At 43.1% G+C, this 13,875-nt stretch overlaps 2 protein-coding genes across 2 annotated transcripts; one reads left to right on the top strand and one right to left on the bottom strand.

Moving 5' to 3' along the window:
• Positions 1–2,424: 2,424 nt before the first annotated feature.
• Positions 2,425–9,310, top strand: cdt1 (chromatin licensing and DNA replication factor 1). Its single transcript, XM_018752486.2, has 10 exons — positions 2,425–3,076; positions 4,589–4,738; positions 5,149–5,375; positions 5,545–5,739; positions 5,848–5,993; positions 6,901–7,001; positions 7,100–7,285; positions 7,384–7,521; positions 8,025–8,226; positions 8,737–9,310. The coding sequence occupies exons 1-10, from the start codon at positions 2,531–2,533 to the stop codon at positions 8,901–8,903; spliced, it is 2,058 nt and encodes a 685-aa protein (XP_018608002.2). The 5' UTR covers positions 2,425–2,530; the 3' UTR covers positions 8,904–9,310.
• A 492-nt stretch (positions 9,311–9,802) lies between these two features.
• aprt (adenine phosphoribosyltransferase) lies at positions 9,803–13,208 on the bottom strand. The gene is made up of 5 exons (XM_018752496.2): positions 13,075–13,208; positions 11,115–11,218; positions 10,904–11,037; positions 10,464–10,542; positions 9,803–10,234 (listed from the first exon to the last, which is right to left on the bottom strand). Exons 1-5 carry the CDS (start codon positions 13,164–13,166, stop codon positions 10,095–10,097), a joined length of 549 nt encoding a protein of 182 aa, XP_018608012.1. The 5' UTR covers positions 13,167–13,208; the 3' UTR covers positions 9,803–10,094.
• Positions 13,209–13,875: the final 667 nt, after the last annotated feature.

Raw genomic sequence — 13,875 nt, 5'->3', positions numbered from 1 at the left:
CTTTTAACTACACTGCACCCTAGTAGAATATTAAACAATTCATGAAAACGGAATCAATGGATGGATCCATTAAATCACAGGGAGTACACACGGGGATACATTTCAAAAGGAACCAACTAACCCTCTTGAACTGATCGACCCAACTGAAATCCTGCCCTTGTTTGAGTAACTTATAGCTAAACAAAACTGAACTGCTACCAGCAGTATAACTACATTTCACTGGTTTGCTTGCGTTATAATACCTACAAAATAGTTACATTATTATACCTCTAAAAATGATGACTCAGCCTAATCTTAGTGATACATTTTTTTATGAGATTTCCACACTTGGGTAAAAATCCACGTTCCTGGTATGATTCCATATTTATAACTATTCACTTTTCTGAAGCTAAATAATAATAGAGATAATCAAAAGGGGATTTTTTTTATATAGGTGAAGTTTAAAAACATGCTTTAGATGGTCTTGATAATCTGAGATTAACTTTATGATGGAATGTTCTATTACATATCTGGACAGCAATATTGCTTCCATCACAATTTAGGGCAACAACCTAGTAATCATGCTCAAAACAAAATTATGTTATGTATTTATGCAGCCAACACTTTTGTCCGCAGCTACTCACAATTTTGGGTTTGAAGACTAAGCTTCTTAAAATGATTTATCAGTTTTTACAGTTTATTAATTTTTGCTAGAACAACTGTGGGTAAGAACCTTCTTAAAGGGTACAGCAGCAAGAGCAGGGACTCAAACTTGTGTCTTCCAAGCACAAGGCAAAGGCTCCGATCTCTTATTTACCTATTGCCTCATGTGAGAAGAATGAAACTTTGGAAAAGAACTCTGTAGGGCCATCTATAAACCTTCTCCAGATCATTCAGGATGCCAATAATATACAAGATAGGGTTCAAGATCTTGATTTAAAGAGACTACATGGCTCTGCTCTTCCTTTCCCCAAACACAATAAACTCTATGTCTCTAAAAATGTGGCATGAGCTTCTGGTCACCATCAGATCTGCTCTCAGTCTCCTGAGTAATGGCACCTCTTGAAGACTCAATTCTTCCCATACCTCCTTGGAAGTATCTTGTATCTGCTATTCTGACAGGCTGCAATTTTAAAACATATATCCCATTGTGCTGTCAGTCTCCACGTTTTATATTTCCTATAATTTGCAGGAACCGCCTAGAAGTTTGAATTGAATTACAATAAACCCATTTTCCCGCTCAAACGTCACACTCCCTAGTAACGGGGTCGTTACAATATATTCTATTTCATTTCTTTAATAAATATGCAATTTTGATTAATATTGTTCTGATGAGATGAGACTAATATTCGTCATTTTTAGCAAGAAACAGTTGACATATGGAAAGACTTTAATTGTATCAGTCGGTTTAAGTATGAATAGTGGTGTGACAGGATAATGTAACGACCATTGTTTCTCACTAGCTCATATCATAGTAACACGACTTATTTAATAAAGTTTCCTTTCAAATATATGATTTTAAACGAACAAAAAAACAAAAACAAGTTATAGGTGATGAGGAAATAAAATCAGCTTTTGAACGCCGGTTTTTGACCAAGATCTGTTATATACTGTTTTTTAGGACCGCCGTGACCCTGCCTTGGACAAGTAGTTATCGGTAAACTAGTGATATTATATTATAATGTTCTTCATTTTTATAACCTCACACGATGTACTGACATGTACTGAAAATTTAAATTAAAGACATAAATTAACATTAAAAACACCTCTGTGTTCACGAAGGAAATCACTGACTGGACACACAGCACAAAAGTTAACTATTTACAGCAGGTTTGCTATTGAACGCAGTGAATAAATCTGGGCCAAACAGACGAGCAAACTCTTTTGGAACCAGACCGTGATTAGGTCAGGCGGACTGGATGGCGTTTTAATGTAGTCTCCACCATTAATCAGTTTATTCCCCGCCACAACAAATCACATCAGAGAGCTGAGTGAATTTCATTCAAAGTCAATGCAGAAGCTTCCAGTAACAAACATCAGTGGCAGTTCAACATCACACGCACTGCAGTTTCATAGCTTTATTCATTGCATTAATTTGGAAGGTAACGGTGTCAAAATGCACGTTTTTATAATTATTTTGTACATTGTCAAAATGTATAATGTTTTTAACTGGGGTAGAGTTAGTATTTCAGAATGCCTGTAATCTGATGAAAACATGATTGAAATACAAACTCGTTCAGGACAAACAGTACCGGCGCTTCTCCGACCCCTAATCCCTGATTGCACGCCTCACTCCAGGCGGATACGCCCACTTCTGCGGTTGAACCAATCGTGTTTCTCTACGCAAGACATTCTGGGTCACATGACACTCTGACAGTCCAATTATTTTGTAGTTCAGCCGTAGAGAACCGCCCACATATGTCACGTGGGTATCTGTGGCGCGGGAATTCTTTTAAACCCTTCTTTAAGGTGTGATGAAGGAGGGAGGACGGTGCTGATCTGTTGCGGTTTTCCAGTTTGTGTCGGGAGTTAACTGGAAGTCCCTGAAACAATGTCTCAGGCTCGGGTCACCGATTTCTTCAGCCAGAGCAAGAGAGTCAATGTGGACGGTACAGGGTCACCGAAGGCGGCTGTACAAACGGAGGTCCTGCGAGTGGAGACAAAACGGGAACATGTGCGAACGACACGGTCCAACAGTAAAACGCTCCCTCTTGCTGATGCATCCAGGACCAGATCCACGTGTTCTACGAATCCGGTCCAGCGGGATCCGAAGACTGAGCTGGGAGAGCAGGGAGCGCCAGCAGTGCTGAGGGACACAGCAGGAGTAGCTGCGAATGATCATGGCGCCTTTGAAAAATCATTCGCTTCGGCTCCCCAGGAGGCTCCCCGCACTCCCAAGCGGAGGTCGCCGGAGACGGAGTTTGACCTTAGCTCTGAGTTGTTTTCCACCGCCGGGACGGGACACAGCTCAGCAAAGAAACGGGCCGTGTCGTGCCGCGTGGACCCGGAGACCGAGCCTGTACCGAGGCGCACCGAGGGGAAAACTCAGAAGAGGACAGCAAGGAAGCGGCTTGTCCTTTCCAACCCACCGGAGGAGGTAAAAACTGCGTGTTTAAATTAATCCTACGAAGAAACGTGGCGAGATCGCCTGCTTTTTGTCCCACTCTTTAGTGTCGGACTTGTCTTTTCAGGGTCGGTGTTAAACTCTAGAGTGGAGAAAATTAACATGATCCATAAAAAATATACACATGTATAAATGTACCAATGTATCTATTTTGTCATTTTATCTACTTCAAGTTTTGATCAATGTACTACAGTGTCTGTGGCTCATGAGGCTTTTTAGCCAATGAGTGGGCGTGCATCGTGCGCGTGTGACATTTGATGAGCCATTGATCAACAGCGTTACGAGTTACGTTTAAGGAGGTCTCCGGTCGTAGCCAATCATCGGCCACATAGAGGGTGACGTTGCGTCCGTTCCCGCTTTCGCGGGCCTCGGTGGGGTTGATGTCGGAAAGTCACTTTTGTATTATCCAAATTATTACATGTTTAGGGTTATTTAATATAAATATGATATGCAAAGCCGTTTTCGCACTTTCATATAAATGGGTATTAGTAGAAGAATTCAATTTGGAAACATGCTTCTTGTGGCTCCTCTTTCAGTTTTATTTTTCCTTTTTGAATTACACAGCTTGATACAGTAACAGTACACTTGCTTTATTCAAGTATTTTATCAAGTAAAAAATGAATTCCTGCATGTATGCATTTCAACAAATGTAACATTACCAAAGCACTTCAATGCTTTCTTCTCCCATTAATGTGCAGCTTTACTCCCAGACTCATGAATACTAGTTTTTTATGCATACAGTTGTGTAAATACACTCATGGCTGTGACTGACTCTCAGATGTAGATGAAGATGTGAAGTAAAGACAGTGTTACTTCACTAATGCTGATTTCCATAACACTAACTGGGCCTTATTGTAATTTATTAAGAGCACCTCTGTTTCAGCTGTATCCTGAAGTGTGATTTTGCTGCAAAACTTTGACCAAAAAAATATAAAAATACTCATTGCTGACTGTGCGCCAGGGATTGTGGGAATTATTTGCCTTCCAGTTGGACTCTGCATTGTTGTACTGGTAGGCACATTCAGGAACTTGACCAAAACTTAATTTCCTGGAGCTCAGTATATGAACACCACTCCCAGACTTAAATTAACTCTACATTGTGTGCTAAGAAGTACTGAAGTATGAATTTTGCAACATTCCTACAGATGTCCAGTGCTTGGTTTCCAACACCACTAAATATGTTGTTCAATAGCCAGGTCTAATTTGTTACATTTGTTAGCATTACTCTTTATATAACAAATTATTGTCTTGTTTTTGAAACCAGGAGAGATGGGTAATGGATTGGCATAATCTTAATTCATGCTTTTGCACTAGCAATCAGTACACAATTTTAGCGTATTATAATATATCCGGTTGTTTTCCTTGACAGAAATCGTAGTAGGGTGTAGCCTGGTTTCTTTGTATATCTACATACAATTTTTAAAACCTTCAGTATTTAGCATATTTAGGCTGCTTGTCCACAGTCTTATTTCACCCGATTTTTAGATAACCGTATCGGAGAGCAAGCCAGCCACAGAGGTGGTGTCTGGAGGCAAGGAAGTGAAGAATTCGGTGGACCAGAGTGGCGATTCCCCCTCAGCGGGTAAACTGCACGACAGTAGCAGTGTCGTTCCCCAGTCGACAGCAGGGAAAAAGGCAAGTTTGTGTGAACTCGTGATGTACATTGGTTCATATGGTGGAAAGTAGCAAACTGTACTTTAGAATCGCACATCTGCATTTATGTCTTTCTGCTAATGTAATGTACATGCACACTGTCTGAAACCGCTTGTCCCAAGTGGGGTCACGGCAAACTGGAGCCTTACCTGGCAACACAGGGTGCAGGGCTGAAGGGGGAGGGGACACACCCAAGATGGGATGCCAGTCCGCCGCATAATGTAATGTACCACTTGTATTTTCTGAGATGTACGTCGCTTTGAAGAAAAGCGTCTGCTAATATAAATGGTATCAACTTACATCTCTTAGCCCACTCCCTGTGGTACTTTAGTGGCTTGTCTCCATCTCCTGGAGTGGGAGATGGTGTGCTTCAGCATCTGCTTCTCCTCCAGACCTTTTCCGTGGACGATATGGCAGCCCTCAAATCTCGCCTTCAGAAGTTCCAGGAGAAGAAGGGGCCTCTGCCCCCAGCAGCCCCCAAGGGCGTGTCCTCGGATGTGAAGACAATGCTGGCTCGTGCCCGGGAGTTGGGGGCAAGGGCACAGTGCCGCAAGGAGGAGAAGCTGGCAGAGGAGGCTAAGCTTGCCACGGAGGAGAGGAAACCCCCTGTTGTAGAAAGGTAGAGAAATTGTGTTCTGACATCCTTTTGGACCTTTGAGTTGAGGCCCAGAGGTATTGTGTGCTGGCTAAGCTTCTGGTTTTCAGAGTTTTGAGTAGAGATTAAAATGGTTGATGCTGCAGATGACAGACCACCATCTGTGCCCTGACTGCCTTGCCTGTTTCCACAGTGAAAATGTTCCAGCATACCAGCGCTACCACACGCTTGCCCAGGATGTGCCGCCTGGCCTCTCCTTGCCCTACAAGTTCAAAGTGCTAGAGGAGATGTTCCGGAGCTTGGACACCATTGTGGGTATCCTCTACAACCGCTCTGAGATCATCACCTTTGCTAAGGTCAAGCAGGGTGTCCAAGACATGATGCACAAGTAAGACCATCTTGGATACTAAAACCACACCTTGTTGATGACTTTAAGCATTAAGTGATGAATATGCTTGTTGCGCTGAATGATTTAATGTTGGTTTTCTGTGCTTAGGCGGTTCGAGGAGAGTCATATGGGCCAAATTAAGACTGTCTATCCATCAGCCTTCACCTTCCAGCAGGAAAACAACATCCCCACTTTCAATGCCACGGTGAAAAAATCCTGTTACCAGCTGACAATCGAGCCTGTCATCAATAAAGGTAAACATCTGATCTGTAAGCAGTGGGGAAAAGGAATCGTTCTCTTGGTTTTTATTATCCAAGGTGTTGCTGGAATATGAACCATTTTTGAAATTTTCCAGTGTTGAAAATTAAATGGTTTTGTTATGAAGTGGCACAGATGGCAGTAACTGTGCCTCCTAGTTTCTAGACTGTAGGTTTAGATCTGTCTCAATCTGTATGGAGTTTGCACGTTCTGCTGGATTTCCTCCAGCAGTCTAAAGACATGAGCTTCAGGAGCACTGGTGACTAATTCCCCATTCGGCACTGTAGGTCCTGTGCCCGAGGCCTGTGAAAAACCGAAATTTAAAGCAGGAGAAATTAAATTTAATGTAACTATAACTTAAATGCAACTTTGTCTTTCCTTGGCTTTTCCAGCTGTCAAGTGGTTTAGCACTAGAATAAAGAGCATCATGTTAATCATAACTGAACTGGCATTTACCCTCTTTCTGCATGTTTAGTGAAAGTACCTTGGGTCTGCAAACATCAACATCTGTCCCTGCCCATAGTATGTGTATGAATATGTGATTGCCCTCAACTAGTATAATATGCCTCGCACCTTGTGCTTCCAGGATAGACTTCAGGCCACCACAACCCTGCACTAGACACCCAGTACTGACAATAGCTGTAATTAAAGCTCAACAGCAGTGTACTGTATAGTTTAACCAGTGACTGAAATAAGAACTGTGGTACATTTGCTCCCACCTTAGTCATATCTATTTGTCATGCACCCCCTCTTCTAGTTCAGCTACTGTAAGGCATTCAACTCTAAATGATTTGTACTAGAATGAGAGCCAGTTTCCTACATACCTTCAGAATCTGGGTTGAAAGCCACAGATTTACCATTGCACACAGCAATGGATGTAGCTGACTGTTTTGGCTCCTGCAGAGAACAATGATGCGAGGCCCCTGCTTTCCAGTTCTCGTCTGCTAGAAAGGAGACGCACGTTCCACCGAAACTTGGTTGACATTGTCAAGAAGCATCACAAGGTAAGCAGCCCGCTTGGAGGCCTTTCTGTTCTACCAACACCAGTTCTTGAGGGTTACGGGAGAATTACTAAGAAACTGACATTCTGCTTGTTCTCAAGGTGTTCTTGGCATCCCTGGACCCACCCATGCATGTCCCAGATGGCAAACTGACCCGCTGGCATCCTCGCTTTAATGTGGATGAGGTGCCCGACATCCAGACCAGCAAGTTGCCACAACCTCCCCAGATGGAAAAGCTGACCACTGCAAAGGAGGTGCTGGACAGGGCTTGCTCTCTGACACCGAAGGTAATACCCTCAGCTCCTCCAAAGCATTAGGGTCTGGGGCTAGAGGTCAAGCAATGGGGTCCCACTGTCCTGCTAACTGTTGCTCTTGATATCTCCAGATGGAGAGGGCCCTGGCCAACATGGCACTGAAGACTGTGGAAACCACCAGTCTAAGAGAATCTGCACAAACAGCCACCCCAGTGTCTGCTGCAAGGCCAAAAGCTCTCAAAGGGGTTTCTGAATCTCTGCTGGAGAGGGTGTGTGTATATTTTTCTTTTACCCCTCCTTCACTTCCCTAACTTTTTTGGCCCTTATGTTCTGCAGAACCAGTTTCAACCATTAAGAAATATGTTTGGTTGTAAGTTGTATGAGCATCTGCTGTGATTTGAGCTTTGGTTTGCATAACTAATCTAAGGATCATTCTTTCCACCCACTGCTGTCCAAATAATTTAGATGCACAAATAAGAATTTGAAAGTCTTCCAGATGTTACAGCTGCCTCATTGATCAGCTTGTTGTGGTGGGAGGGGGGTGTGGTGCCACAGTGGGTTGGACTGGGTCCTGTTCTCCGGTGGGTCTGGGGTTCAAGTCCCGCTTGGGGTGCCTTGCGACAGACTGGCGTCCTGTCCTGGGGGTGTCCCCTCCAGCCTTACGCCCTGTGCTGCCGGGACAAGCGGGTCAGATAGTGTGTGAGTGTGTGTTTTGTGGTGGGACTTTGTGTCCAGTGCTGTACACTATTAAGGTGCTACCCTTTAACCTTAGATCAGGGCAAAGGAGGCACAGAAGCTGCAAGCCACCATGATGCGCAACCCACAGCAGGAGGAGCGGCTGGTGATGATGTCGCGACTGGGGGAGATGGCCAGGATCCTGCGTAATGTCTTTGTGGCTGAGAAGAAACCATCCCTCATCATGGAGGTGGCGTGCAATCGTGTGATTTCCAGCTACCGCTCAGCCCTCAGCACCGGTGAGTTATGTACTCATGGGTCCACATTGGATTTTTCCTTGTATTCATCTTCAAAACTGACCAGTCTTGTCTGTCCCTTAATTTGACTAACATTGCAGTTCTACTGCTAAAAATATAGTTAGGATTTTCATTATACAGTTTGGTATTGGGTGTTGTGTGGATCTCTTTAGTACACTATCTTTCCAGACCAACCTCATGTAAATACAAATGGCAAAAATGTGAAACAGTAATGTAATTTTTGACTGTAGGTGTAGTTGTTAGTCACTGCCTTGGAGAAAAACTGGGTTCAAAAACCCCTCCTTGTGTAGTGCCCTTGAGCAGTTTACTTACTCTGAACTGATGTAGTAAAAGCCGCCCAGCTGTATAAATGGCTTAGTGTACAAACTTAACATGGCAAGTCACTTGGGAGAAAAGTGCCAAATAAGTGGATTAGTTTCTTCACCCTTAGTATCATGGCCATGTACACCATCTCCAGGTTCACATTTTTATTAAAAACCCCTTTCATTTCAGGAGACATGGAAAAGCATCTGCGCCTCCTGGCAGAGCTTGCCCCCGATTGGCTGACCATCCACCCAATCAGAAAGGACTTCTACCTGAAGCTCAACAAGACCATGGCTCTGAATGTGGTGCTAGAGAAACTGAGCCAGAAGACAAAGGAGGAAGAGGCCAAGAACTGAAGCTGTCAGTGAGCACCTGAGCAGTGACAGCTATGTGCAATCAGTAGCTAATAGTCATTTTAATCTGATCTTAGTCTTATCCTCCTTCCTCCAACTAGCATTATGTGGTCAACATTAGATGCACTGTCCTTCAAAATGTCTCTTTGGGTTTTAACTGTGGGAGGGAAAAGAATGCACAACCAATAATGTCACAGGCTTTTTTTTAGAGTGGTGAATAGAGTTTGTAACCAATTTTTAAATTTGTACTTCCTAGGCTTAGGAGGAACCTTTAATAAAAAGTTGTACAATTTCTATACCATTTCTTAAAACCCCAGCTTGGTTAATATGTAAAGTTTTAAGATGTAATTTTATTTTATTCCCTCTTACACAGTGAAATATTTCATGTTATCAAGTTATGTATTTATACTAGGGTATGTGAAGATGACTATCAGCCATAGATTGTAACTGAGTTACATTTAAGTGAACAATGGACACTTCCCTTGGTGTTGAATAAATGTTTCATCCCAATGTTGTACTGCCTTTCAGTGTATGTGTGAATGAAATGTAACCATATGTACCTTGTGGAAGTAAATGACCTCTAAGGAAGCCTTCACTAGAGCTGTATGCAGCTAGACCCCCTGTAACAAGCATGGGGGGGGGGGTGACCCCTATGACACATTAATGGAGTTTGTGACATTGTTTTGGAGATATTAGCAGCTGTTTCCAGACTATACCATCACTTAGCCCTCCTACAGTGGTAGGGAAACACAGAACCAGGGTTTAAATGGAACAAACATCTGAAGCTATCTCCATTACTTGGGGAGATAGTAAAGGTTGTTTATGGGCCCCTGCTGTAGCATTAAGTGGGGAGCTTAATCTTTAGTGCTACATTTGTGCAATTAAAACAACTGTCACTTTTCCAGGGATTTACTAATATGACACAGTGGCTAGGGCCCTGTCACTGCATAGAAAAAAAAAAAAAATCACAATACAGGAACAAATTTGAATCATGGTCCAAAGGTACAACTAAGCAGAGGGTTTGTTTTTTTTCCCCCTTCCCCATTTGTACTACTTCAGAGCTCTTCTGCACACCAGTTCCCATATTAACACATGCATGATTACATTCCTTTGCTGAAGGATGACATGAAGGGTCATGCTTGTAATATGTTTCCAACACTCCAATATGGAGGTAGAGAGCAGTCCAGCAGGCCTTTAATACTGCAGCAGTGAAAACAGCCTGTGAGTGCCCAGCTTCTCAGCCCCCTTGAGCTCCTTCAGCTCAATGACCACTAGGCAGCCCAACACAGTTGCCTGCTTCTGCGTCATCAGGTCACAGGTAGCAGCCAGAGTTCCTGCCAGTATATCAAGCACAGTTAGTTTGCATGTAAATGCCCAGTGCAGGAAAACAAACCAAAAACCCATGGTATCAAGGACTTCACAAGTGCAGGACTGGAACCGTTGAACCACAACTTTCAAACTATCAGGAAATAGTATCAGTATGCCTTTATACAGTTAATACTATTTATTTCTGGAAAAGATGCTAACTTTGCACTGTATCACACTGGTAGAGGAATATCTCACCTCCAGTGGCCAGCAGGTCATCAATGAGCATCACCTTTTGGCCTGCAGACACAGCATCCTCCTGGATTTCCAATTCAGCCTGAGTTTGGAGGAAGAACTTTAAAGTATCTGATATTTTCAACAATGGGGAAGAACCCTGGTCTACACACACACTTGTGACTGAAGATGTGGAATGCCACATCTCCCCATTCATCTGGTGTTATATTATTATACTTTAACACTGTAAGCAAAAAATGGGCAGTAACCTGTAGTATGCACAGGGGTGAACCTTGGTGATTCTGCAAATCAGGTGACAGAGGGCAAATTCCAATAAGGAAAGTGAGTTGTATCATTTACAACTTGACCTATACAATAAGTTTCGTGTGGAAAATGTCTGCTAAATAAGTATCAATGTGCAGGTAGAAACATGGCACAAGAACACAGATGAGAGAACTGCACACCTTTCCATACTCCAGACAGTACGACACAGACACCGTGGGACCGGGGAGCTTCCCTTTCTTGCGGACTAACACAAAGCCAACTCCCAGCCTCTGTGCCAGGAGAGGTCCGAAGAGGAATCCGCGGGCATCCAGGCCTATGGGACAGAGAAGCAGTTTAAGATCATCGGTCTGCAAAAAGACACACACTCAAGTGTTGGTCAATGTCACTTACCTACTATTAAGTCAATGTCGAGGTTTGTCTGCCTCACATATTCTTCAAATAAATCGATGACAGCTGCGACAGCTCCAGGATCCTTCAATATCGGGCAGATATCCCTGCAAACAACAACAATGATAACATATAAGGTTAGGGTATGAATCAGATACAACAATTACATGGGACTTAAAACAAGTGTCCATTCTCCATGTGTTCCACAGTATCTTAGCAACGACTCAAACGACATGTTAATTTTTTAATGTCATGTCACTGTCAACGATCGCTTGTCCCAGGTGGGGTCACAGCGAGCCAAAGCCTACCCAGCAACACAGGGCGCAAGGGGGAAGAGACACACCCAGCACGGGACACTGGTCCATCACAAAGCTCGAACCTCAGACCTGCCACACAGCAGGTACTGACTGAACCCGCCACGCCACCACGCCCCCCAATTTATTAATGTTTGCAACATAAAAGAGCAAGTCAGTGTCAAGGAGGGTATATGGCACTTATAAAATAATCATTGAGTTTATAAACTTGCTTAATAAAAATAGTGTTAAACAATTGCTAATTAAACCATGGTTTTTGTTGGCTTGAGCACATAATGACATCTTAACTGTACAGGCAGCCCCCGGGTTATGAACATCCAACTTATGTACAACCCGTAGTTACGAACCACCCCCTAACCGACCGGAAGTTCACTTTTTTGTCACCCTTATTAAGGGTGCACCCTTATTAACTGCTGCAACAATCAAATAAAAACTTCATAATTAAGTCCGTTATACTCAAAATTTGAGTTAAATACAATTATTTGTAATAACAAACGGGCGCTACTTTGAAATGCATCAAAACATTGCGTGTCTACAGCGGCTGTTGGCTTGTGGGCACATGGGCCTGAGGGAGGACAAACACTTCATTCTTTTCAGTCAGACCACATTGCTGTTAACAGCGCCTCGTGTCTTACTGTATTTGGCTTTAATTTTTTGTTTTTACCCTCCTAACCATGGCACCAAAGTGTAAATGTGATGCAAGTGGTGGTGATGCATCAAATAAAGAAAAACGATCACGACTGAAACGAAAGTGGAAACAATAAAGCAATAGGAAAAAGGTGAAACACCAACGAACATTGGAAAACACTTTCACACTTTCTCTCTCTCTCTATTATAAACACTGTAGTCGTGAGGACCACGCCCGCATCTCAACCAAAAGCGTCAATCCGAGCACTCGGCTACAAAAGACACTCCTTCCCAGTTGCAGAATCTCACTCGACACAACCATCCCGTCTGTGTTCTCAAACCTACTTTGATTTGCTCTTCCAAGTCCCATCCCTCATCGTTCTCCAGTCCCTTTCCACATCTCTTTGATAACGACAGCCCGCCTTGTCCCTCGACCACGATTTCGGATCCTCGCCTTTGTTCAGTTCACAGATTGACCGACCATTCGCCCATCCCCAACCATGAGAACGCATCTAGTCCTTTGATTCTGAATAAACGATCCTGCACTTGGGTCCAGTTTCAACATCATTCCATGATTGTATTATTATTACTATATTGTTAAAGATGTTTTAATGTATCCAAAGTATTTCTTCAGTGTTCTTTATGCATAGAAAGGTACACGATATAGGATATACTAGACAAACAGCTGACAAACTGACGTTAGATACCCACCATACCTAACTGTTCCGACTTACGTACAAATCCGACTTAAAAGAGAGACTGAGGAACGGAACTAGTTCGTAATTCGGGGACTGCCTGTATCTGATTATAATAAGGCACTGCTGACTAGAAGAATAACAACACTTTTTCAGGAAAGAGGGACAGCTTATATAATATATAACATATAAAAATTTATATCCAGCAGTTCAGCGACAGTTTTTTTATTTCATTTCACTATTTAATAATCACGTGGAAACTGCCCAGGCCAGCCCCAGCAGGGACTTCCGTTCCCGGCGGAAACCTCTCCAACGGACCAGGGGTACCTGAAAAGAATGCCTTTCTTGGGGAAGTCTGGAATCGCCCTGACCCGTTGGGCGATCAAATCCAGTTTCTCTTGCTTCCTTCCTCCAGCCATGATTACCTGCTATCACGTTTCTCTCGCCGCTGCTGGAGTTTGTACCCCAGCCGGAAGTCCCTCCTCTTCCTTCAACAGCCAATGAGATTCGTGTTAATCTGACGTCACGGGGCCGTAACCAAGAGAACAACAAAGACTTACACACATAAAGACCTCTGCTCATTGTTGTCGGATCACATCTTAACACCTTGAGACAGAATATAACAGGGGAAAGCAAACGCAAGGGTCTTTAACCAAGACCCCGAACTCGTGGGCTGCACCGCACTGCGTCACAGCCACGGAGAGAGACGCAGAACACGGAGACGTTACAAATACACATATATAAAACAAGGGCAAAAGGATTCAATATTTTAAAGGTGTAATCACGTACTACTATCTATCAGGATGAAAAAAGTGCCGGACATTTCAAAATCTGACTAAATTCTACAGATCAAATGTTTTTTAGCAGAAAAAGAAAGAAAACAATTTATGTTTAAACATGAGGACCATCACGATTTTTCGCTTAGAAAATGTGTGACTGCAACAAAATCAGACTGTTAGCAAAAAAGTGAACTGAATTCAATGGTTAACTAATGAAGACGTGACCAACTTTAAATGGCCGAAATGAGCTTTACACAACTGGAAAATGTATAAGGGTTTCAAAGTGTGGCTCAGTCTAAGTTATTTTCCACAAAAGGGCCAGCAGGTGGCGTAATGGTTGGAACTGCTG

Source organism: Scleropages formosus, chromosome 11, assembly GCF_900964775.1.
Source record: "Scleropages formosus chromosome 11, fSclFor1.1, whole genome shotgun sequence".
In the NCBI taxonomy this organism is placed as follows: domain Eukaryota; kingdom Metazoa; phylum Chordata; class Actinopteri; order Osteoglossiformes; family Osteoglossidae; genus Scleropages; species Scleropages formosus.
The sequence above is the reverse complement of the archived record's forward strand: the minus strand, read 5'-3'. Positions and strand labels throughout refer to the sequence as shown.

What these genes read in the sequence shown, in the direction of transcription:
- aprt (XM_018752496.2), bottom strand. Translation starts at nt 13,166, where the DNA reads ATGGCTGGAGGAAGGAAGCAAGAGAAACTGGATTTGATCGCCCAACGG. An exon ending in ACTGTCTGGAGTATGGAAAG is followed by an intron (nt 10,543 to 10,903) that starts GTGTGCAGTTCT and finishes CTCCAAACTCAG; the next exon opens with GCTGAATTGGAAATCCAGGA. An exon ending in TGACCTGCTGGCCACTGGAG is followed by an intron (nt 10,235 to 10,463) that starts GTGAGATATTCC and finishes ATATACTGGCAG; the next exon opens with GAACTCTGGCTGCTACCTGT.
- cdt1 (XM_018752486.2), top strand. Translation starts at nt 2,531, where the DNA reads ATGTCTCAGGCTCGGGTCACCGATTTCTTCAGCCAGAGCAAGAGAGTC. An exon ending in TTTCCAACCCACCGGAGGAG is followed by an intron (nt 3,077 to 4,588) that starts GTAAAAACTGCG and finishes CCCGATTTTTAG; the next exon opens with ATAACCGTATCGGAGAGCAA. An exon ending in CCGCTCAGCCCTCAGCACCG is followed by an intron (nt 8,227 to 8,736) that starts GTGAGTTATGTA and finishes CTTTCATTTCAG; the next exon opens with GAGACATGGAAAAGCATCTG.